Source organism: Musca domestica, unplaced genomic scaffold, assembly GCF_030504385.1.
Source record: "Musca domestica strain aabys unplaced genomic scaffold, Musca_domestica.polishedcontigs.V.1.1 11, whole genome shotgun sequence".
In the NCBI taxonomy this organism is placed as follows: domain Eukaryota; kingdom Metazoa; phylum Arthropoda; class Insecta; order Diptera; family Muscidae; genus Musca; species Musca domestica.
Window position 1 is genome coordinate 2,502,060 of NW_026712133.1, and position 27,305 is coordinate 2,529,364.

Here is a 27,305-nt window from a genome sequence, read left to right on the forward strand (position 1 = left end):
AAATAAAAATGTTTTGTTATTTTTTCTTCTAAAATTCTAAAAGTTTCATTTGATTTGCAAAAAGTTTCATTTCGGTTGCAAATGGTTTCATTTCGGTTGCAAAAGGTTTCATTTCCGCTGCAAAAGGTTTCATTTCCACTGCAAAAGGTTTCATTTCCACTGCAAAAGGTTTCAATTCCACTGCAAAAGGTTTCATTTCCGCTGCAAAAAGTTTCATTTGAATTGCAAAAGGTTTCATTTAATCTGAAAATGCTATATCTGTCTATTGAAATCACGACTGCTCTATCTCCATAATCAATAAAGCTGCGAGGCGGGAATCCTTTATTAGGTAAGATTAATAGTATACTATAACTATAAAAATTGTGGTAAAGCTTAATTTCACATTTCAGTCCTGGCCATACCTATAAAGGCCAAAATTTGTTTAAAATTCTCTTTTTAGCGTTAAGCATTTGGAATTTAATAATATGGAAGCATTTTATATCAAATCAATAATTGAAAATTTAAGAAATAATATAAACAAATGTAGATGTTTATAATCAATAAAAAATCCTCTTTGTCAATATATTAGTTATAATTAATTGATTTAATTTAAAAACTACTAAAAATAAAAATGTTTTGTTATTTTTCCTTCTATAAATTTAAAAGTTTCATTTGATTTGCAAAAATATTCATTTCGGTTGCAAATGGTTTCATTTCGGTTGCAAAAGGTTTCATTTCCACTGCAAAAGGTTTCAATTTAATTTCCGCAGCAAAAAGTTTCATTTGAATTGCAAAAGGTTTCATTTAATCTGAAAATGCTTTTGCAGCGGAAATGAAACCTTTTGCAACCGAAATGAAACCATTTGCAACCGAAATGAAACTTTTTGCAAATCAAATGAAACTTTTAAATTACTGGAAATAAAAGAATGAATGAACTGTTTGAAACAAGCAGTGTAATCACTTCTTCATATAAAACAACTTAAAATTAAATTTGCTGGGTATATGTAGATGTAGGTATACTATATACTTTACTATTTCAAAATATGAAATTGCATACTTACATATTTGATCAGGGGGAATATCATCGACAGACGCAGGGTGTTTTCTTTTAGAGCTATCTTTTTCGTTCGCTTTCATGATGTTGAATGTATCGTCTAAAACTGCAATTTGAATGTCTTTTGAACAGCCGTCAGGTATTTTGGTGTTGATAATCGAAGAGTCAATTCCGTATCTAGATCCGTGATCGTTTTCGACGTTTGCAGTATCCATTATGCCAAGTTTTTTGGACGATTTCGGAGACTTTTGGGCAAATTCTTTTATGCTTTTCTTCATACGGCATATATCTTCTGTTTTCAATCGATTAATACGTACCAACGGATTTTTGAAGGCGAAGACATTGCCCCTTTTTATTACAGGATTTCCCACATTGTCCATATTCATTTTCTTTGACTTCTGATTATCTATCTCATTTAGATTATTAAAACCAGTCTCAGCATTCGTGTTGTCATTAGGACAAGCCTTTGGTACCTGTACAGTAAAGCATCCTTCATTTTCGGTTTTCTGGTTTACTTCTTTGTTTATACAGAAATTCCCTGAAATTACTTTTTCCGCGTTTTCTTCGACGATATTGCAATTTTCCCACTGAAGCTTATAACTAAAAGAATTGGAAAACAGATATAATTATATTATTATATAATGTAACACAGATTTATATAGTAATGTTCTAAATTTTAGTTTTTTGTAGAATATTAACCACTATTAGTGCTACTCAAGATTTGTCTTCCTATATTAAGGATAAATTCTTGAATTCAAATGTACTTGTGTTTCCAAACTTATAATAATTAAGTCATTGCTAATGTCGTGCTAGACATAAGAACACCAATATTTAGGTCAAACTTTTCACATTTTAATATTTTTACATTCGAATTCTCACACATTCTAATGAACAACATTATGAATACTTCGAAAATCAAATTAACCCAAACTCATTTTCATATTTTTACTAATTTTTAAAGTTCGCTTTACAATACTTATTTTAATAAGTGTATATTCTATGGCTGCATTTCAAGCATAGCTGCGCTTAAAAGTGATATTTTCTTTCAAAATAAAAACGCAGGTTACTGTGTGGATGAAAAGTTATTTATTTTATTTACAGTAGTTAAAAGAAAAAAAAACCTACTAACTATTAAGGCAAAATACACTTTTTTGGCTTGTATTGAAAAAACTTTAAATTTCACTTGAAAATGTATCAGAAAAAGAATATGGGAAACATGAAGAAATGTGCAAGCTATAGACAATGTTCTGCCACCGGAGTCAGAACCCATTACGAACTACAAATACCAATTTTTAAGACAAATCCGTGGAAAATGTGGCTAAAATCTTTAAAATACCGAATATCGGGAGGTACCGTTATACGGTGGCTGTAGTAAAACGTGGACATATACAGCCAATGTTCTGACAACCAAATTAGAACCCGTTAATAGCTCTTATTATCAATATTGCAAAAATCATTAAAATACGAATATAGAGAGGTACCGTTATATGGGGGCTATACCAAGACGTAGACAGATATATTTCTTTTTAATACCAGCCATCCCAGATACAATGCAACTTACAATTTTTGTATGTTGTAGGAGGGACGGGCATGCAAAAGCGGTTCGGAATGTGATTCTATGGAGATCATCAAAATGATGTGTGGGTTTATTTCGATTCCTCATGTGTGTTATAAACAATAACATAAAGACATAATACCCTATTCCATAAGTGTGATTAGAATTGCATGGGGGATATAGGAAAACATGTACATATGTGGTATGACATGCGAGATAGAAACCTTAACGAACTCTATATACCAAATTTGAAACAAAATTTAGCCTCCTTTCTTTTTAAGATAACGTTATTACACAGGCAGACTTCCTCTACTTAAAATATATGTACTTTGATCAAGAACATACATACTTAAAAAAAAAAAACAAGTAAAAAAGAAGCTAAGTTGGGCCTTTTAATACCCTCAACCATTTCGAAGGAACTTAAAAATTGCTAAAAAATTCCGAAAACTACCACTTAAATGAAAACCGCTATATGGGGACAATACGGAAGGTGTTAATGTGCCAACAATAGAAGGTATAAGAATTAAAGTACTATCGTAAAAATAGAATATTATATGCATGTAAATGTATATTCATTTAGAGGAGTTAATCTACCCACAAAAAAACCGAATATAACAAATTACCACTGTAGTAGCAGTAATAAGTAGTGTTGCATGGGGCTATACCGCCATATTCCATTCGCAATGCCAAATATACTAGGAATAATTTAATGCCTAAACCAAATTCTTATCTTATTTTGGAGTTAATAAACTCCTAATAAACAAGTAAAATAGTATCAGTCGGTTTTGCCGACATATGATTATTTGTGAATGAGGTACCAGAAGGAGTTGGCAGATGTATATCATCTTCACAACAGATCTTGTGTTAGCAAAAATGTTTGCATGTGGGAAATTTGTGCGTGTTGTTTTTTTAGAATCTTGAAACCTATGTGGGGGAGGTACCAGAAGAAATGGCGCGATCTCTATCATCTTTATAACAGGTATTGTGTTAATGGAAATATTGAGATGCATCAAGTCTGAATGGAATCGGATGTTATTTTCGCGTTTTATCAGCTGCATGGATACTCAAAATGTTGACCCTTTGTAGGGGAGGTACCAGAAGAAGTGGACCGAAATACTCCATCTTCACAACCTATTAGGCTTAATAAAAACATTGTGATGTGTGTAAAAGAACCGGATGCTTATTTCGGATTTTATGATCGTTTTCAGAAGGAATGGTCCAATCTCCACCATCTTTATAACAGATCTTGTGATTATAGAAATATTGAGATGTTCCAAGTTTGAATGGAATTAAATGTTAATTTCGGGTTTTATTAGCTTCATGAATAATCAAAATTTTGACGGTTTGTAAGGGAGGTACCAGAAAAAGTAAACCGATATACTTCATCTTTCCAGACCATCACACCAGACTTCGGATTTATACAAATATTGTGATGTGTGTAATAAAGGCCAGCACAAGACGAATTGTATGAATTATGCATTTTTCGACAACACGGACTTTGTCTACTCTATCATGCGCTATGTATTTTATAGACAATGACAACCAACAACATCCCCCATTCTGATTCATGTGTGCCATTGTTTAAGTTTCGATCGTGGCATGGCTGACTCGAATATTTGCATGGTGTTCTCCATAAATGCAGTGTGTCGGCGATGACATCGAACCATGTCATCGTCACATTGTGTGTCATTTGGATTGTTTCGTCAATAACCACGATATATGTAAATTTGGACCATTAGAAGTACCTTAAATGTGTTAGTATTCCAAAGAAATAATTTTCATATATGGGAAAACAGGTAGCGATTGCGCTTTGCCTTCATTACGTGTGTTTGAAAGACTCAAACATGTGTGTGGAAATGGAATTGGTGTTTCACACGCTTATCTAAATATTATTTAGTTTTTAGTTTACTTTATGCTAAGTACTTACATTCTTATCAACATAGAATTTACTTTTCACTTTAGTGATAATTTTGTATTGAACTATTTACGTACGACCATGTTTAATAGTTTTTGTAAATTATAATCTACCCAACGCTGTGTTTGCCTGCTGCATAAGATAATGAGCATGTAATAAAGATTTTATGACCCCCACAAGAGATATGCAGGCGAGACAATGTACGACAGATGAGTCGCGTTGGTCTGTCACCAATTTATATGTATTCTTGAATAGAAAATAAGGGTTGCTAGATAGTGTGGAAGGTTAAGAATTATTTTGTAAGCTAGCACTTAAGATGGAATCGTCCATCGAGCGTGCACTTTAGCGAAAGTTTTAGATGGTATGTTGCTGACGGCGCGAGGTAGGAAATATCGCAGTAATACCATACCAGACATGCGTAAGAAGGTGGTAGAACAATGGGAAACATTCTGCAGAAATGATGAGGCACTCAAAAAAAGGGACGATAAGAGTGAAAATGACCCTTATTATAAGGAGAAAGCGTATGAAATTGCACATAACATGAAAGAGGACATATGGAAGATTTTAAATGATGCAGAAGCAGAAGAATCCCACACCGTTAAAATAAGTCCACAACAAGGAGATTTAAGTCCACAAGAACATAGCTTAAACGCACCACAGTTATCATTCAAATTAATGGAAATGGGTGAAGTGACAAATGAAAATCACAACAAACTAGCAAGATAATTAGAAAATCAATTTAATTCTAACATAGCAGAGTTAAATTCTATGATAAAGCTGGTCGAAACCAAGAAAGACAAGTTATATTTAACAAAACTGCTTGAGAGACTGGAAGTCCAAATGAACAGACTGCTCGACATTCAACGGCGAGAGAAGGTGCAGGAAATGACTTTACGGAAGATCAGTGGGAGCAGTCCGGAGAAGATTTCAACAAAGCTCAGATGCAAATAACAGAATTGTTGACATCTTTAGAAGCGGCAGAAAGAATATCCGTAATGGTCGAAAAAATAAAAATTCCAGAGTTTAGTGGACGTCGTGAAGATTGGAACTCATTTTATGAATTATTCCGCACATTAGTGCACGAAGATAAAAATGCCTTAAAATGCTTTGAAGGGGGATGCACTGCAGATTATTAAAAACATGCCGTTAACTAGTTCAGCATATGGAAGCATAAAGGTACGACAATAAAGGGACGTAAAAGGTACGACAATAAAGGGACTCTATTCACACATTATGTGGACAGCCTATTAGATGTGCCAAAATTAATGGATCATCAGTGCACAGTATCAAGAAGTTATTGGCAGATATAGAGAGCATTGAGGGAATCAAATCCATGAATTTGAAACTGGGAGATGCATACCCAATTCTGGCACACATAATAGTGCGCAAATTGGATAAAGAGACTCTTTTACAATGTGAACAGACAATACAAAAGTCTACGGAAATTCAAGATATCAACGACGTTCTTAAATTCTTGGAGCAAAGATATCAAACTTTGAATTCAGTTTGGTCTATAGATGATGGAGATAAGCAGAGATTCAAGCGACAATACAGTTTTGAAGTGGCAGCAACAAACAGCGAAGAAAATCAAACAAAATGCGGTTATTGCAAAAGTTTTGGGCACAAGATTCACCAATGTCAGCAGTATAAAACATTAACAGTGAAGGAGAGAATTGATTGGGTAAGACGGAACGAGCTGTGCACTAACTGTTTAAATCATAAGGCAACAAGAAGATGCATTAGCAAAACGAATTGCTTTATGAGTAATGGCAGACATCACACCAGCCTTCATATTGAAAAATCGGCTTCAGGAGGCAACAAAGGAAAATCAACATTTACCACAATTAAAGAAATGCATCATGTATTAATTGCAACAGCACAGATACGAGTAAAATCGAAGCAAAACGAATACATCACCTTGAGAGCATTAATCGATCCTTGTGCTCAGGCGTCTTCAATCAGCGAGGAAGCCGTACAGATATTGCAGTTGCCAAAGCAAAGAACAGATGTAACACTGCATGGACTTGGAGGAGCAGTCGTCGGTAAAGCAAAATCGAAAGTTATTATCGAAGTGAAACCCAGATTTTTAAACGATTTCGCTGTGAATATAGAGGCAGTCGTACTTCCTGAGTTGGTTTCAGTTCAGCAGGATCCAACGTGTGAATACGATATAGATAAATGGGAAAATTTTACGCTAGCAGATCCGGACTTTACATCGTCAGATAGAATCGACGTGCTGATTGGAAGCGATGTCTACCACGAAGTCCTTCAAGATGGCATTCACAAAAAAGATAGTATATTGGCGCAGAGGACGAAGCTAGGATGGATACTGTCGGGGCCGACTACGGAAAAAAGGGAAGCAGCAAGAAAATTGTAGCTACTACTACTCTGGAAATATTTTGGGAGATAGAGGAGGTGAGCGACAAACAAGCAGTGACAGAGGATGACTTTTGTATGTCAAATTATGGCTCAACAACATCGTTAGCGAGTGATGGCCTGTTTATGGTCAGACTTCCCTTCAGGGAAGACGTTGAATTAGGAGATTCACGTAAAAGAGCTATGGCAAGATTTTTGAACATTGAAAAAAAATTATGCGCCAACCCTGAACTAAAAATGGAATACCAACAGTTTATGGAAGAATATATTAGTATGGGGCATATGGAACGAGTAGAGCCGGAAATACGGGGAAAATACTACCTTCCCCATCAAGCTGTCATCAGAGAAAGCAGTATAACTACAAAAGTAAGAGTGGTGTTTGATGCGTCTTCCAAGACATCAAATGGAAGAAGCTTGAACGATATTCTCTACGCTGGGCCAAGATTGCAGAGAGATATTTTTGATATCCTTACAAAATTGCGCAAACATCAGTTCGTCATAAGTGCAGACGTGGAAAAAATGTACCGACAAATTTGGGTACATAAAGATGACCAAGAATACCAATGTGTGTTGTGGAGATCCAGCAGCGAAAGCCCAGTAGAACAATACAGATTAACGACAGTGACGTACGATACGGCATGTGCGCCGTTTTTGGCGTTAAAGACGCTTGACGAAATTGGATCTCAATGTGAAGATAAAGACATTGGCGCTATTATCCAAAATGAATTCTACATGGACGATTTGTTAACCGGAGCAGATTCTGTTTCAAGATGTGTAATTCTTTACATACAGGCGAAAATAAATAAATGTCTAGCAAAGTATGGATTTAAGCAAGTGACACATTTGGATTTACAACGCAACTTTACAATGAACAACGGATAACCAAGCGGAAAGCCCTGTCCTATTTGGCCAAAATCTTCGATCCATTAGGATGGCTAACCCCAATAACAATAACGGCGAAGCTTTTTATTCAACAACTATGGGTAATGGATATTGGATGGGATAATGTACTAATAGAGGAGCTGGATAAACAATGGAGAGGGTTCACGAGTAAGCTAAACTCACTAATTTCGATTCGAATACCTCGATGGTTGCACGTATCATGGATTCGCGGATGCATCGGAAAAGGCTTATGCAGCCGTAGTTTATGTTAAAGTGAATGGAGTTGTTCATCTAGTAGCAGCTAAAAGCAAAGTCAATCCCATTAAAAATAGGAAGACGTTACCAAAACTAGAGTTGTGTGCAGCGAATTTATTAGCGAAACTTATGACAAAGGTTATGAAAGTTTTGTCAATAGAAGCAAATGTATTTATGTGGAGTGATTCGTCGATAGCGCTGTCATGGATCCGTAAAAGTTCCAGTAAAGATCGATTTATAAGGACAAGAGTGAAGGAGATTCAACAATGGGTACCAGCAGCCAAATGGCAATGTGTAAAATCAAAGGAAAATCCGGCAGACATGGGATCCAGAGGGATATCAGCAGACGAGTTACCAGAGAATAATCTCTGGTCGTGGTTAATGCGAGATGAAGAGAGCTGGGATACAAAGGAACCTGTGTACGTCAATGTGGCCGTTACAAATGCGAACAGCGGTCCCAACTATTTCAATCATATGGTAAAAGATTATTCATCGTTTACAAGACTTAAGCGAGTGATAGCGTATGTGCTCAGATATATCGCAAAGCTACGCGGAAAAAACTTTCCAGACTACTTGACTGTGGAAGAATTACGAGCTGCGGAAATGTTTTTAATAAAAGGCCATCAACAACAAGAATTTCCAGAAATTGTCACGAGACTAAGAAATAATACGCCGATTGATCACAAACACAAGCTGGCTTCATTAAATCCCTTTTTAGACGAGAATGGCGTGTTGAGAGTTGGAGGTCGATTACAGTTAGCTTCGCTGGCGTATAATCATAAACATCCTATAATACTCAATAAATCAGAGCTGAGTGATCTAATTATCAAGGACGCACATGTGAAAACGCTCCATGGTGGAAAACGGATAGTGAAACATTTGCTAAAAAGAAAATTTTGTATTATTGGGTTGAAAAACAACGTAAAACGGCTGAATCGGGGTTGCGTCAAATGTATACGATATAAACGAGAAAATCAATGCCAGCTAATGGGAATGTTACCAGAATATAGAGTTAATGTATCAGCACCGTTTACACATTGTGATGTGGACTATGCAGGACCAATATACATGATGTGTTCAAATGGCAGAGGTCAGAAAACATATAAAGGATACATTGCGGTATTTATTTGCATGACAACAAAGGCAATTCATTTGGAACCGGTTAGCAGTTTGATGTCAGAAGCATTTCTGGCAGCCCTAAAGCGCTTGTTTGCCAGAAGAGGTAAAAGTAGTCATATATATTCTGACAACAGCACAAACTTTGTTGGAACAGTTAAACATTTGGATAGAGATATAAAGGCCGCCATGAAGGAGAATAACGCACTAGCACCTATATTAGCGACAGAAGGAGTGCAGTGGCATTTTATTCCCCCGGCAAGTCCCCACTTCGGAGGAATATGGGAAGCCGCGGTTAAATCAATGAAATATCATTTACGAAGAGTTATTGGTGAGAGTAAATTGACATTGGAAGAAATGTCTACGCTTTTATATCAGATCGAGGCCGTGTTAAATTCGAGGCCGCTTTGTAACATGGATGATAATGCTGGCGAGGTGGAAGTCCTCACACCTGGACATTTTCTAATCGGAATGCCCTTGATAAGAAACGAGAGACGAACACAAGATTACAGCCCTAGATCGTTGGAAGCAAGTGCAGAAAATGAAAAATTGTTTTTGGAAGCAATGGAAATCAAAATATCTAGAAACACTCCAAGAACGATACAAGTGGAAAACCCAAAAAAAGAATATACAGAGGGGACAAGTGGTGATAGTTAAGAATGAGGAAACACATCCTGGACGATGGCCGTTAGGTAAAGTCGAAGATGTCCATCCAGGACCGGATGGGTTAGTAAGAGTCGCCACTTTAAAAACCCAAGCAGGGTTGATAAAGAGATCCATGAACAAGTTGTGCCCATTAGAAGGCGTAAAAACTGATGAAAAACGTGACAGCTCCAGTGGAAAGAGAACCGGCAATCTGGCAGGCTACTTAGTGCTTTTGCTTCATGCTTTAACTCATGTAAAATCTACGGTCGCTGACAGCTTAACCAATATCACAGAGCTGCAGGAGTCAACCGCACTATTCTTGGACCAGGTTGGATCAGTGAATGTTGTAGCCTCGAAATGGAACATGATCATAGTTTTTACTATGCTTCCATTTTTTGAATCCATGGAGAAATGCGAGACCGTGTTAAAAACGATGATGCCACTATGCGTAAAGTTGCAGATATTCGAGCCGCAGTGCGACAATATTCTAAGAACTATGGAGAGGCAGGTTCGGAGTCTACAAGACACTAACGAGTTCTTGTTCTCGAGAACTAGTAGGAGGCCCAAACGAGCGCCATTAGAGTTCATCGGGTCACTCCAGAACGTCCTATTCGGAACTATGGATGCGGAAGATCGGAAAAAAATAGAAGAAAGCTTGCAAAACTTATTGGAAAATCAATATAACCTGAAGTTCATGATGCAAAAACAAGCCTCGGTCGTTGAATCTACGATTAATATTCTGCGCACTACTATGGAAGATGTAAATACCAACTTCAAGAAGATACAGGATCAGATGAACAACAAAACGGCGGCTTTGGAAGAATCATACTTCGTTTATAGAGAGTCGATTCGGTTTTTCATGGTAACCAAAGATTTGGGCGCAATAATTCGCGAAAACGAAAGAGTACAGTCGAGCATGATAAACCTGCTTATTGGCATTAACCATGGGAAGCTCAATCCACCCTTGATTACGCCGTTACAACTTCAGGAAGAAATGGCAAAGATAAGAGAGCACATGCCTGAACACCTCAAATTTCCTGGAAAAAAAGTATGATCAAATTAGAGCGATATACAAACTTCTTACTGCTAAGGCAGCATTAATTGTGGACCGACTGATGGTTTCAGCTAATATTCCATTGTTCACGCAGCACACGTCTCAGCTGCATCGGATCATCCCCCTGCCTACTAGGCTGAACGGTAGCACAACCATCGGGACATTATCTGATATATAATTTCCACAGGGATGCCTATCATATAATGACGCAAGCTGAGTTAAACATGTGTCAGCTGTACACTGACGATGAATATGTTTGCGGAGGTAATTGGCCATGGGTCGACGCAAATGACCATTCGTGGGAGGTGTACTCTCTTAAGCCCCTAAATGCACCGAGATGCCAGTTCTCTGAGACAAAGATGAAATCGCTATGGACGAAGCTGCAAGCCAACAACCGCTGGTTGTTCAAAGTTTTTCAACCAACAACAGCTCACGTATCCTGCAAGCGAGATTCACAGCAAATAGTCCAGCTACCGAGTCAAGGCATCGTTACGATGAAGCCAGGATGTACATTAAGGGTAAAAGGAGCAACAATTTCCACACCTTTCAATCTTGAATCGAAGAAGGTCGTGGAAGACAAATCATCCTTCGTAGCAGACATATACCGGCTGTCTAATTTCTCGGTCATGCCTTTAGGGCCCATGGTGGTAAATCATTCAGCAAGGCTAGCGGAAATAGAGTCTCAGTTGAAAACGATCGATGTCTCACAGCTTAATCTAAAAGGGTTGAATTTTCATCACATCTCCGGGCACTTATCTCTAATGGTGATGGTAGCCGCCTGCATAATAGCTCTAATATGTTCAATAAGAAGATGCATGAAACCGACAAGAGTAGCATCTATTCACTTTTTTTTTTGTAAATTATAATCTACTGTAAACGTCTGCTGTAGACCCAACGCTGTGTTTGCCTGCTGCCAAACAACGTGTGTCTTTTTCGTTGGCAATTGTTTCATTCCTCTGTAGCCATATAGCTGAGGGTATAAAAATAAATTGAATTAATCCCTCAAATCTTCTTCGTAATCATTCATTTAACAATACACAAAATATTCCACATTAAATCATAAGAATGTTATTGAAATCTTTAATATCCCAATTATATTCTATCCATAGTATGGTGAAAGGTAAAAAAATTAATGGACTAACGTAAAAATAGAATATTATATGAGGGCTATCAGATGTTTAATATTCATTCAGAAGAGTTAATCTACCAACAGAAAACAATAATTAATGAAATGTTATTTCATAATTGTTTGTTATTTTTTGTTCGAATTTATTTGTATGACACATAATTTTTACATTTTGTGCATTGGCGTCGATGAGTTTGGTTCTAACGGCCGAAATGACGAGTCATTAGCATTTGATTGGAATAAAAAACGTTGGTACAAAAAGCCCTTAAGTTTGAACGGATTAAACTTTTGACACCTCCCAACATGAAAGAATGAAAACATTTGAAAGTATGTCTGAAAGTTTTAGATAACGGTTCAATAAAATATATTCAATACGTCCAAATACCTAAATCAGATGGTACTACTATATCTATAGCAACTTTGGGCACCATTATAAAAGAAAATTGCCTTAGTGAAAAGTAAAAAAACAGGTTGTTGGATGCTGTGTCGGCACATCATAATAAGTTTTAGTCTGAAAAATGCTGTTTCAAACATAGAATATAACATTTTGCTCTTGATTCTCAGTCATGTATATGTACTTCACATGTACGTGGACAATCGTGTAATGTAAATTGACGTTCAATGCTCTCCAAGTCATAAAGTTTAAATAAAAATGGTCCTTTAAAGATTGGAGGATTTCCAAATATTCTTGCAATTTATCAATGATATTTGTACTTACTTCCACTTTAGCGACGTTTTCTTTAAATTGGAAATATTATTGTTTTTAATTTCTTATTGAATTTTATGATTCAATTTTGTATAAAAACTTCGTATGGTGTCATCTAAATGAATAATGTGCTTATTTTTCCCAGAAGTGTAAGGTTGAGTTCGTTCAAAATCGCTGTTATGTCACATAACAACGCCAAATCAAGTTGCAATGTTTAGTCTTATAACAAGGAAAAAAATTTCAGTGTTCTTTTTTGGATATTAAAAAACTAAATTATTTTCTTTCAAAGGCCACAATACTTTCTATGACTAAGCCATCAAACTTTTGTATATAAAAAGACATCTCCATAATATGTGTTAAGACCTTCAAAAAAATCTTTAAATTGCCGGAGCATTCTACCCACCCTTAATTTTAGTAACAATTTTTGTGATGATATCCATTGTTTTTTTCACGTTCTACTGTTTACAAAAAAGAGATTGTTGGTGTATAATACAATGATAGTTGGACAAGAGATAACATCGTTCTTCAAAAGTTCGCATTAGATACCATTCCCCCCATTATCAGGTATTTTAATGATTTAAGACAGGTTCACGTTTTCGTAGTTTCCTCTTGTAGGAAATTATGTTACATGGGGCCTGTGACACCTCGTGGAACCATGAATTCCATTTTCAATCGCAAAATCAAACTGCTACAACATTTTTCATAATCAATGTATAAGATCTATGTCTTTAAAAGTTTGCTTAAGGATATTCGACTTAAGGTTTACGAAAAATTCTAACTTTTAAATTTTGAATGAGGGCTGACATAAGATGGGCGTTTAGTTTTGTAGAAACTGTACTTGTTGTATAAATAGTTTGTATGTTTAATGTACTTCTTTAAATTCTTATCTCATTTTTATTTGACTTATCCGAAGAATGTAAATTAGTTAAATAAAGAAAACACTTAAGATGCATGTGTTTTCTATATGCTAGGTTTATGGTCGGTAATAAATAATGTAATAAATGTCACGGCCATAAATAGAAGATAAGAAAGGGTCGATCACACAGTAGGCACGTTTCGTTTCGCAACGTATTGTGTGCGTGGAGCGCATTATGTATTTTTGGACAGCGTACATTAGTAAATGAGCTCATGTGTATTTTTGCTAGATTTAGTTTTTCTATTGAATAAAGAATCGGTTCTCGTCAAACACTCAACAACATTGCGTCTCGATTCATTCCCTCTCCCCCTAACATTGGTGACCCCTAGTATTTGAACGCGTGCCTGTATGTTAAAGTGAAAAATTAGTGAAATTTTGGAATTTATCAAAAAAGTATAAATAAAAAAAGTTGTGAAAATTCCAAAATTAATAATAGTAAGAAAACATATACATTTATATCTTTATTAAAAAAAATAATAACAATAAATAAATAATAATTTTTTTCGACGTTCACTTGTACAAAAAAATGGATTTTTCAAAAAAAAAAAAAAAAAACGTAAGCGATGTGATTGAAAAGTTTGCCATTTTAAAAAGGGAGTTTCTACTCTGACTCTAAACGAATTCCCTGGAGCAAATGCTCCTCCTGCATATTCAGGATATACAATTCCCTCAACACCAAAGAAATTAGTTGAGAACAAGAATATAATAGGTGAAGAAAATAGGTCGTCGTCAGAGAGACAAACAGGGAAGGATTCGTCTTATTTGATAGGATATTTCCAGTACGCTCTCGATCATCTAGAGTACAATATAAATGAGGCTAACAAAAAAAACATTTCTCGTGAAGAGATACGAGATCGGTTTAACACAGCCAAAAGGTTCTATTTCGAATACTCAAAAGAATTCGGGGAAGATGAGCTAACCGGTTCATCATTAAACGACATACTACATACTGGGCCTAGGATCCAAGATGAGCTATTTAGCATTTTGCTCAGATTTAGGATGTACAGGTATGTGTTTTCTGCCGATATTGAAAAAATGTATCGGCAAATAGGGGAGGCAGATGCTGACAGGAAGTTCCAGTTGATATACTGGAGGTTTAATACAAATAGTGAAATTAAAACGTATTCATTAAACACAGTTACATACGGGACTGCATCTACTCCATATTTAGCAGTAAAATGTCTGCAAAGAATAGCAGATATAGAGGAAATGTAGTATCCATTGGAGTCACTGACGATAAGAAGTGACTTCTACATGGATGATCTAATGACTGGTGGAGATACTCTGCAGCATGTCATACAAATGAGGAGAAATATTGAAAGAATATTGGACGAGTTTGGCATGCCACTATGAAAGTGGTGTGCAAATAATGGTACAATTTTAGAAGGTGTGGAGAAGGAAAATATCGAAGAGAGCCATGATATTGAAAATGAAGAAGTTTCGGTAAAAACACTGGGGGTTGTATGGTATCCACAAAAAGATGTTTCCTCTTAGGTACAAAGCCACAGAGGATACATGAATTTCGAAACGATCAATATTGAGCGAGATCGTGAGGTTATTTGATCTTCTAGAGTTCGTTGGTCCAGTCACAGTGACGGCAAAAATGTTGCTTCAGGATCTATGGAAACAGAAGATAGACTGGGATGACGAAGTTCCCCAGGATATATGTTCCACCTGGACAAGAATACGTCGTAAAAGTAGATTATCATATCATATGTAACGATCCAACGTGAGTGAAACTAGTAGGTTCCGCTGACGCCTCAATTAGAGCATATGGAGCGGTGGTATATTTGCGATCGAAGAATGTAACAGGGGAAATTACAGTACGGTTAGTGTGTTCCAAGTCAAGGGTAGCACCAACCAAGATAGTCACACTTCCAAGATTAGAGTTGTGTGCAGCGGTGCTGTTAGTTGACCTAATGGAAACAGTTAGGAAAGGTTTAAAGATGGAAGTTGACGTAGTGCATTATTGTACCGATTCTGCAATTGTGCTGAGATGGATAAAAATGGATCCGGGTAGGCAGCTCGCCAAGAAAGTAATCAGTAAGTGTTATAGATGTTTCAGAGCGGAGCCCAGGAATTTGTATCAACAAATGGGTGATCTTCCAGGGGATAGAGTAATAAGGACTCGTCCGTTCTTAAATACAGGTGTTGATTTTCTGGGACCGCTTATGATTCATCACAAAATCAGGGGAAAACGAACGGGCAAAGCTTACGTTTGCGTTTTTGTATGATTTGTATGACAAAAGCTGTTCATTTCGAATATGTTGCAGCAGCATTTATTGGGGTTTTAAAACGATTTGTGGTCAGAAGGGGCTGTCCACTGAAAATTTATTCTGACAACGGCTCAAATTTTGTCGGGGCTGCCAATAGTTTGCATGAGGTGTATGTGTTATTCGCATCAGAGATCTAACAAAAGAACTAGACAGCTATTGCACACAACGGGACATTGATTGGATTAATATTTCAGCAAGGTCTCCTCATGTAGGAGGATTATGGGAAAGCTGTGTGAAATCTGTAAAGCGGCATATGAATAGGGTCGCAAGTGGGATCATGACGTTTGAGGAAATGTGCACCCTCATGATGCAAATAGAGTCCGTTTTGAATTCACGTCCATTAACGCCATTGTCAGAATATCCAAATGATTTCAGTGTTCTGACGCCAGCTCATTTTCTGATAGGGGAATGCTTTTCTACATTTCCTGAAACGGAGAAGAATAAAAGTTATGTAGGGCTGCGGGAACATTGTAAAAATGTGCAGGCAATAACAAACGAATTTTGGGAATGATGGTCCAATATTTGTCCGAACTTCAAAAGAGGTATAAGTGGGCAAATAACTAAACAAGTGGGCTAAAAACATGAACTCTGGTTTTATTAAAAGAAAACAATCTTCCTCCGCTTTGCTGGAGGCGGGGGAGGGTCATCCGAACTATAATGGGTTAGGATGGATTATGTCGGATGATAGACGCAAGGACAAGCAATGGGGAAACCAAAAGATCGGTTCACAATGTTTGTCCCTTTCCTATCGACGATAATGAGGATGATGAAAATGACGATGAGGCGTCGGTCCAATCGACTCCAATAGTAAAAAAGAGATAATAATAAAGGATAATGTCAAAAGTAGATTTAAGTCCAAAAATTTATTTTTCTATATATTATTTATGCTTATAATAAGCAGACCTGGGAAGGCCCAGGTAAATGTAATAAAATTTGAAGATAGGGCTGGCGTGTTTTTCGACGAAGTGGCTGCTGTTGGGCTGACTAAGACATCATGGAATATTGTGGCGCACGTGAAGATGGCGGAATATGTGTCGGGGATGATGAAGCCGTGGAGAAATTCAACATGGACGCAGCAATGGTGTCCGAGATGAAAGAATTGACGTTAATTCAGCGGTTGCAAGAAGCCCATGACCGCACGAGGAATTAACATGAACTGATAATGGCATCAGCTCCAGCTGCAAGGGTGAGAAGGTCTGCATTGCCGTTCGTTTAATGGACGAGTAGCACGCTGAAGAGTAAGTGAAGAGGATTACTAAGGTTGAAGAAAACCAGAATTCCTTGGTAGAATTGCTAAATAACCAGACATCTCTCCAGGACATTACCGCGCGGTATTTAAAAGCATTGCCAATCTAAGCGATGCCTTAGGCGCGATGCCTTAGGCGCAATGAAAGATCGAGGTGCGATGACGTTAAAGAGTTCAGAGCTTCTTGCTACAGTACAAGAGGCGGAAGTAGTCCAAAGAAATTTAATTGGCGCATTGGTCAACATTCGGGGTAGCTTCCTTCACGAAATTCTTCCCGTGAAGGTCTTCAAGAAGCAGTTCCAGATGATAAATGCTGCAGTGGGTAAAAGATTGCATCTACCAGCAGAATCTCCAATATAACTCGCCAAGATTGCTGAGGTAACGACCCGAACAACGGAAGAATATACGTTATTCAACATTGGCATACCTCTGATTAATACTGACCTGTTTGCTGCTTATGCAATCCAATCTTATCCAATCAAACAGGATGAATTGTCAGTGCAGTTGAAAGCAAAAAGCGAGTATCTTCTGAGAGATGAGAGGAAGACGTCATTCTACGCCCTCAAGGAAGATGAATTTACTAGATGTTAGAAAATGAAGAAAATATTGGTATGCCAGCAGACGCACCCCATTTACAACACTAGAGAACCGGATGACTGTGAAGTAAGGCTATAGTAAGACCTGAAACCAGATAGTTGCGAATCGCCATTTCAAAATTTCGGAACGTCTGGAAGCAACTTCATACACCAAATACATGGGTATTTTCGGTTGAAAAAGGTACTGTCACTGAAGTTAAATGTGATGGTAAATGTCAAAACGTCAGAATCCGAGTTCAAGGAATATTACGAATGCAGCCGGGTTGTAGGTTAGAGACTGAAGAGATAAAGCTATGGGCGCATGAGAACTACAACAGCGAGATAAGCTACAAATTCCCGCAATTCAACATTTCCGCATCCCTGCCACCTCTCACCCATCTAAGTCTGAAGAACGAAATCGAAGTCTACAAGTTGCCAGATATCCCGCAAGCTAAACGATTTCTGGGTTTCCCTATTCACCTAGACACGCATCACCTTACGCATTACAGCCTGAGCCTTACGACTTGTGTTCTCATCTTTGGTGTTATCACAGTGTTATACTTCGTTCTCCGAAGGCTCTACCATCTGTCCAGCCGCTACCTGCCGACAGCCATCGCACGTCCTCGACTTTAGTTAGGGTATTTTTAAGGTATGTAGGCAAATCCGTAATAATAGAATACGTTAATTACATTTCAAGATGAACTAGTATAATTTGAGAAATGATTTCAGATTTACACCATTTACTGCAAATAAATAACAATGAAATTTATAAAGCACGCAATTGAAATGTTAAAATTGGTCGATCTCAGTTTGTTAAAAGATTAGGATCTTTTAAGGGCGGGAGTATGTTTAGTTTTGTAGAAGCTGTACTTGTATAAATAGTTTATATGTTTAATGTACTTCTTTAAATTCTTATCTAATTTTTATTTGTCTTTTCCGAAGAATGTAAATTAGTTAAATAAAGAAAACACTTAAGATGCATGTGATTTCTATATGCTAGGTTTATGGTCGGTAATAAATAATGTTATAAATGTCAAGGCCATAAATAGAAGATAAAAAAGGGTCGATCATACAGTAGGTACGTTTCGTTTCTCCCGCAACGTATTGTGTGCGTGGAGTGCATTATGTATTTTTGGACAACGTGCATTAGTAAATAAGCTCAGTGTATTTTTATGTTAGATGTTAAGGCTAGATTTAGTTTTTCTATTGAATAAAGAGTCAGTTCTCGTCAAACACTCAATAACATTGCGTCTCGATTCATTCCCTCTCCACCTAACAATAGGATTTTTTTTTTGGAAATTCGTACTTAAATTCTTAAATACTGAAATTTTCGGATATTAGTACCTCAAAGATACAAAAAAGCAGTTCAAAGGCACAAATATAACTAAAAAGTCCGAATTGGTACAAAATTATTATAAGGGATAGTCTTAAAAAAAAAAAAACGATACAATCGGTTCGTACAACATGCAAAATATCAAAAAATTTATTTTTTTTACAACCGAAACACAATTTCGTACAACCGGACAACAAACGATACAATCTTGAATGCAACCTCTCTAAGTTGTAAAACCAGTTGTATCGTGTGTGGCTTTATTGATATCGAGCTGCATGTTATAGCTTGGCTGAAGAAAATATTCTAAGCACAGAGATAACCCTAAGTTTAAAAAAACTTTAGAAATTTGTAATAGATAACTTCCCAATACTAAATAAAATTTGGATCATATTGAGTATGTGTTTTAATCTGAGTAAATTAAAATTAAAAAATATGCATCTTTACCTATATTAGATCATTGTTCTTAATGTTTACAATATGTTATTAGAATTTGAAAATGAATCTAAACAATTTACTATATTGTCTGCCTCGCAAGCAAAGGACGTAAGTCCATTCCCAGAAACTATTCGAGAGGAAGAAAAACATTCTAACATTTTAAATATTTTGAGAATTTTGCAAAAGAAATATTCGTATAATTTTTTTATTATAAAGACAAAAAAAATAATTTAAAGTTCTAAGAAAACATGAAGTGTTTTATAAGCTATTCTATTGCAAAGTCATCGTATTTCTCTCCATATATAATTTGATAATTTTGAGTATGCATTTGCAGCTATTCCATTGTTTTATTATTTTTTTTATTTTTTTTTTTAAGTTCGAGTCTGCCACTGATCTGAAAATTGTGCTTAAAAAATATTTTTCAATTTGTGGTGTATTTAAACCACGTTAAGGTTAACATTTCCACGACCAGTTAGAATAGTTTGCAATATGTAAGGTATTTATCTTCACAATTGACATCAATTAAAAGGTCAGAAGTTCTTATTGTTTTAAAACTAAGCTACGAGGAGAAATTTTTGTCTAACAAACTTAAAAAGTATGATTTTTATGCAAAAGTTTTGGTCCGTTCGACCTGCTGGATATTATACGACTACAGCAATACTGGCTCACGACCATTTTTAAATTAGACATGACATTTTTTCACATGTAAAATACAACATAGGACCCTTTTCATGATAATATTCTATCAACTTACTATCAACATGAAACAAGACAAGTTGCGAGACAGTTAATATGTAGAATTTCTCCGCTTTCATTCACATAAGACATCTATCATTCGACTTAAACTGTATCAATGGATTATCCCTTTCAAATTTCTAAACAGTGAACTGGACTTGAATGAAACCACGTTCTGTATTAAAAAAATGGTCTGGCATTTTAATCTTGTAAAAATTCTTCAGATCTCGATGTTCCAGTAGATAATTGGTTTTTGTTTGAATCTGTGCCTAAAGTCCTCCGATAGACCTACTTGGGTAAATTATGAACTAATTACAAGAAACAGTCTTTATCGGAAATATAAAAGATGTATCTTCTGCTGATTACTCTATTATTCTATTTAGATTTAGATATTAGAATGTGATCTTGAAAAAGCTTTTTACTTTTCGTCCATTTATTCCCATAATGTATGCAACCTACATACATCTTAAGCGGCAAGCGTCATTCGAAAACGTTTACAGTCCAGGTTCGGACATTCTCAAGTCTTCCTTATTCATTCCTTGGTCACTTTATAATTACTCAAGAAAACTACTACTATACTATGATTTCATTATTTTCGTGCTATTGTGAAGAAATCGGGGATTAAATGGAATTAAAATCACATTTGAAGATAATTTTTTCATAAATCAGGGAGCTTTTATGATGTGGCATATTTTAGTAGAATTGCTAAATTATGCATAATTCAGAAGTCATTTGAAAAATACATGCAAAAAGTACTCTCATATAGTCAGATCCATTCTTAGTCCACTTCAGCATGGTTCCTGCCGTGGCTTCTTTACGACAACCAGTTTAATTAAATTTACTTCTAAGACAGTGACAATTTTAGTAAGGCTTTTAATAGAGTTAAACATAAGCTTCCGATTTCCAATCTTAGTTGTACGGACTTACCCCGAATACTCTTGAATTTCATCTTACATAATAGATTAAAAGAAATTATGTTCTAAAATTCCAAAATCTGATAAAATACAAAACCAATATAATTTAAATTATTGGAAAAGAAAAAAGAAGAAACGTAGGCATCGGTAAGTGCGAAGTGCTTTTGTTTCTATATAATATACCCACACAACCTGATGAATTTGTTCTGACATTTGGAAAAAAAATCCTTCCATCGAATTGAACATATTTTATTCCGCTTATGGATCAGAGGCCAATGCAATTATCGTTAATTAATAGCCCAAAAGCTATCGGTTGCATGTACCAGTGCTACCACAAAGATAATAACTAAAAATCATCCTTCATAAAATTGTAAAACATTAATGGTACATTTAAAAATTTTTTTATTAAAAGTAGCTAAAAAGTCAAAAAATTATAGAATATCTTGTTACAGATGCAATTCATAAAATTGAACGATGGTATGTATATTTTTTGAGTTTAACGAAACAAATCTAAATTGAAAAGATCTTTTTGAAGATCCTTGTTATCAATATCATTTGACTGATTCACAACGATTTTTATCCTAAAGTTAGCATTGTCTTGAATTCCATTCTTTTAATTTTCCATCACAAAAATTGCAAAACTTTATTGAGGAGTAAATGAAAAAAAGTAAAAAAATGTAAGTTCGGCCGGGCCGAACTTTGAATTCCCTCCACCATGTGGAACGAAGTTGGTAATTCTCAAAAACAATAAAAATCCGTTAAAAATTCTGTTAAAATCTTAGAAAAACCGAATGAAGCTGTTATATTAGGCTCAAATCGACGGTGGATAATGTAGCAAAAGTCGTCAAAATACCAAATATCGGGAGGTACCGTTATATAGGGGCTATACGAAGACGTGGACCTGCACAGACAATTTTCTGTCTTAGGCTGTAGTATTCATTGCGGCCTGCAAATACCAAATTTGAAACAATTCCGGTGAATAATGTCGCTAAAATCATCAAAATACCAAATATCGGGAGGTACCGTTATATGAGGGTTATACGAAGACGTGGACATGCACAGACAATTTTCTGTCTTAGGCTGTAGTATTCATTGCGATCTTCAAATACCAAAGTTGAAACAATTCCGGTGAATAATGTCGCTTAAATCATCACAATACCGAATAACGGGAGGTACCGTTATACGGGGGCCATACGAATACGTCTTAGGCTGTAGTATCCATTACGAACTTCAAATACCAAATTCGACATGGACCAGCATAGGTAACATTTGTCATAAGCCATTACAATATTCAAATGCGAAACTTAGAAAAAAATCGGTGAATAATGTCGCTAAAATTATCAAAATACCGAATATCGGGAGGAACCGTTATATGGGGGCTATACCAAAAGGTGGACCTACATGGCCCATTTTCAATACCAAAAGTCCTGCAGACAATCCAGACAATCTCCTGTCATAGACTGTATCGTCCATTACAAACATCAATTACCAAACTTGAAACAATTCCGGTGAATAATGTCGCTAAAATCAGCAAAATACCGAATATCGGGAGGTACCGTTATATATATGAACAGACAATCTCCTGTCATAGGTTGTAGTACCCATTACGAACATCAAATACCATATTTGAAAGAATTCCGGTGAATAATGTCGCTAAAATCAACAAAGTACCAAATATCGGGAGGTACCGTTATATGGGGGCTATACCAAAAGGTGGACCTACATGGCCCATTTTCAATACCAAAAGTCCTGCAGACATAATACACATTTGAGTTTATCAATCTACTTCAATTCGTTTGGAAGCTAGAGTGATTTCCACAGACCGATAGACGGACAACGCTAAATCGACATAGAATTTTATGGCGATCAAGAATATATTTACTTTGCGGGGTCTAAAATGTATATTTCGAGGTGTTACAAACGGAATAACAAACTTAATATACCCTCCATACTATAGTGGAGGGTATAAAAACGTTTGATAAGTTAAACTATAAACATTTTGTTGTATATCTACAATATTAACAAGATGTACTAGATCTAAAGTGTTGCAACAATTCGTGGAAACCGCTATTTTTTGTTGACCGACATATAAAACAAGGATTTGCAGGGAGATTTTAAAGTTGGAATAAGGACCAACGTTGGTGTAAAGATTTAAACAAGTAAAAAAGCTGTAAGTTCGGCCGTGCCGAACTTTGAATACCCTCCACCATTTGATACAATTTTGGCATTTTTTAAAAAATTAAAATCCATTAAAAATTCTGTTAAAATCTTAAAAATACGGAATGTAGCCGCATATTAGGGTCTATACGACGACGTGGACCTGCATACGCAACTTTTGTCATAAGCGTGCATAGACAATTTTCTGGCATAGGCTGTAGTATCCATAATTCCGGTAAATAATGTCGCTAAAATCGTCAAAATACCGTATATCGGTGGTACCATTATATGGGGGCTATACGAAGACATGGACTTGCACAGACAATTTTCTATCTTAGAGTGTAGTATCCTTTTGGAACTTCAAATACCAAATTTGAAACAATTCCGGTGAATAATGTAGCTAAAAATCATCAAAATACCGAATATCGGGGGGTACCGTTATATGGGGGCTATAGGAAGACGTGGACCTGCACAGACAATTTTTTGTCATGGGCTGTAGTATTCATTGCGAACTTCAAATACTAAATTTGAAATAGTTGCGGTAAATAGTGTCTCTAAAATCATCAAAATACCGAATATCGGGAGGTACCGTTATATGGGGGCTGTACGAAGATGTGGACCAACATCTTAGAAAGTTCCTACCGAGTTTCAGTTCATCTGTCAGTTATAACTTTGCTATCGATCCACATGTGAGTACAAAGATTTCAAAACTGAAAGATTTCAGGCTGTTGTGTCAGGCACTGGTATAGTTACCAATTACTTTTTTGGACCATATATTGTTGTAAGAGCGTATTCATTACAGCTTTCAGACTTTATGAAAGGCCCTATTGTGTCAATAACAAGGATATCAAGACCCATGCAGTGGATTTTGTTATGCGGAAAGTATGATGTATTTAAACATTCCTTTCAAAAAATGTTTTTACAGAGTTTATTGTTGATTATTATTTCCAACCTAGGAAATAATTAATCAAGATCATTGTTTCCATTAACAACAAGGTCATCAATCTTTACACTTTATAAAAATTATCTTCCATTTTTTGAATTAACATGTTGGAGTTGTTCCATCGAGGGAAATCTTTAGGAGAGAAGCCCTCATTTGTATTTAATGGTTCCTAGACTCTAGGAATGCCTGACATGCTTGTTGGGTTTGTTCATTCTTTGTTTGATTTTGACCGAGAAGTAACCATATAGAACAAAACCATATAAATACAAAATGACTTTGGGATATAATGAACGTAAAATATATATTTAACAAGTTAAAAAGTATCAGTCGGTTTTGCCGAGAGAGGCATACCATCAGAAAATGTTCGAGTAATTAAATATATTTTGACTTCTGTTATGATTATTCTAACGATTGTTCCTCTATGGAGTAGGTTCCGAAGGAATGGGCTAATATTGTAATATTGGAGCTGTGCAAAGACCTGGACCAGCATAGACAATTTTCTGTCACAGGCTGTAACTTCCAAAACGTCAAATACGACGTCTCAAAAAATTTCGGTGGGTATTGTACCTACCGAATATAGGGAAGTACTGATACATGGGGCCTATACGAAGACCTGTACCTGCATAGACAATTTTCTGTCACAGACTGTAATACCCATTACGAACTCTAAATACGTAATTTGAAACAATTCCGTTAAATAATGACGCTAAAATCATTAAAGTACCGAATTTTGGGAGGTACCGTTATATGGGTGCTATACAAAGACGTGGACATGCACAGACAATTTTCTGTCATAGGCCTTAGTATCCATTACGAATCTCAATCACCAAATTTGAAACAATTCCGATGAATAATGTCGCTAAAATCATCAAAATACCGAAAATCGGGAGGTACCGTTGTATGGGGGCTATACGAAAACGTGGACCTGCACAGATAATTTTCTGTCATAGGCTGCAGTATCCATTTCGAGCTTCAAATACCAAATTTAAAATAATTCCGGTGAATGTCGCTAAAATCATCAAAATACCGCTAATACCTGCCTACTGGAAAAATAAGCATGTGTGCAAAATGTTAGCCTTCTATCTCAATTCGTTCGAAAGAATTCGACTTAGAATTTTACGCTTATCAAGAATATATATACTTTGTTGGGTCTGACATGAGTATTTCGAGGAGTTACAAACGGAAAGACAAAGTTAATATACCCTCCATAGTATGGTGGAGGGTATAACAAATAAACAAAAATTTTAAAAACGTAATACTTAATGCGTAAACAAACAAATAGCTAGGTCTACCAACGCGTGAATATGATAGGAACAGCTGACCATGAGAAAAGTAGGAACATGCCAAATTTAGTCCGCATAAACGAAGGGTTTTTCCTTCGGATTTATTAATTTCATATCAAATGCCAAGCGTTCAGGAAACTGTAATCTTTTGAAAATTGAGCTGTTGTAATTATAGAATTCGAGGTGGCAACATCGTATCGTATCCTCTATTAAATTGTTGTGTAGTTTTTACTGATAGCCTAATACCATGGCAAAGGCCAATCTGAACGATTTAAATACAATTTGACAAAATTTACTTTTACACCACCACTTACATACCGTGTTTGGTGCATCAAATATGTGAAATCGGCAGAGAATATATGTGGATATATTAATTTCTCAAATGTATTATTGTAACCAAATTCCGCCAGACATTCTGAATTTCATTGGAATCGGACACACATATCGCGTTTGGAGCATCATATAAACGAAATCTGTCGTAATTATATATGGGAGCTATATCCAAATCTGAACCGATTTCAATATAATTTGAAAAATTTATTTTCTGATCAAATCCCGTCACACATTTCAAATTTCATTGGAATCGAAGATATATAACGTGTTTGTTGCATCAAATAAACAACATAGGTCGAAAATATATATGAGAGCTATATCCAAATTTGTACCGATTTCAATATAATTTTTTTCTGATCAAATCTCGTCACGCTTTCCAAATTTCGTTGGAATCAAGCATACATGTCGTGTTTGGTGCATTCAATAAACAAAATCGGTCGAAAATATACATGGGAGCTATATCCAAATCTGAACCGATTTCAATATAATTTGGCAAATATATTTTCTGTTCATATCCCGTCACTCATTCCAAATTTAGAGACTGTATCTGTAATCGATCAATAGAGATGAGCATATAAAATCTAAATTTTTGGGAGGCACATCCGATTATAATGCTTTATCTCCAGTTTCAAGTGGAATTTAAAAAATGTATATAGCCTTGTTACTTTCAGGCGATGTTGTAGTATACTTGGAAATTTTCAGGAAAATCTGTGCGGTGGTTTTCGAGTCCATAAATTACAAACAAAAAAACATACAAACATTTTCCTCTGTTATATATATAGATAGATGGTAAAAAATACTTTATTTTGATCACAAAAAAAAAAAAAAAACGATTGAATACAATATGATAAGTCAAATTGAAAATCTCGTACATTATATAAAATTAAAAAAAAATAATAATAATAAATAAATAAACTTTTGAACTTATTCACGGATTTGTTACAGCAAATGTTAGCCAATAGAATGGGCTATCATTTTGAAATTAGACTCCATTGGAAATTTTTCCCGATTTTAAAATTTTTGCAATGAGATAGTCTCTCTTTTCGTTTTTTTAGCGATTTTAAAATAGTAATTATTCTTCAGCTCAGCTGTGACCGTGTTAAATTATTTCGACATCATCTATTCAGTTTCGCCACTAACTTTCGGTACTACAATTCAAAGTTACCCGCCTGCAATTTCCGTTATCAAAAAATCGTCAGTAAAATTAATAAAATTGAAAACAACATTTTGTCCTGTTCTGAAATGATATAATTAGTATAGTTCTACTTACCCGAAAAATACATAAAACCTATAAATAAGAGTTTTGTTTGTTGTTGCTTTATACTACCCAAAAAAAATACACATCATATTAGAATCAAAAAAACACTACATATGTACATTCGAAAATAGTAAGTCAAAAAGGAAAAAAAAATCATGCAAAATAAAACATTATTTTTGTACATTTCAAAAGTCAAAATGAAAATTAATCAAATTCATCTATTTTTTTATTTTATCCT

General features: G+C 35.6%; 1 protein-coding gene across 4 annotated transcripts in view; it reads right to left on the reverse strand.

The window, feature by feature from the left end:
* LOC101901484 (nipped-B protein) overlaps positions 1–27,305 on the reverse strand; it is a 436,426-nt gene that overhangs the window by 330,756 nt on the left and 78,365 nt on the right. For all 4 annotated transcript variants that reach the window (XM_059129842.1, XM_059129838.1, XM_059129846.1 and 1 more), the window contains exon 5: positions 1,041–1,633. In XM_059129842.1, coding sequence (XP_058985825.1) covers positions 1,041–1,633 — 593 coding nt within the window. The remainder of the gene's footprint in view (positions 1–1,040; positions 1,634–27,305) is intronic.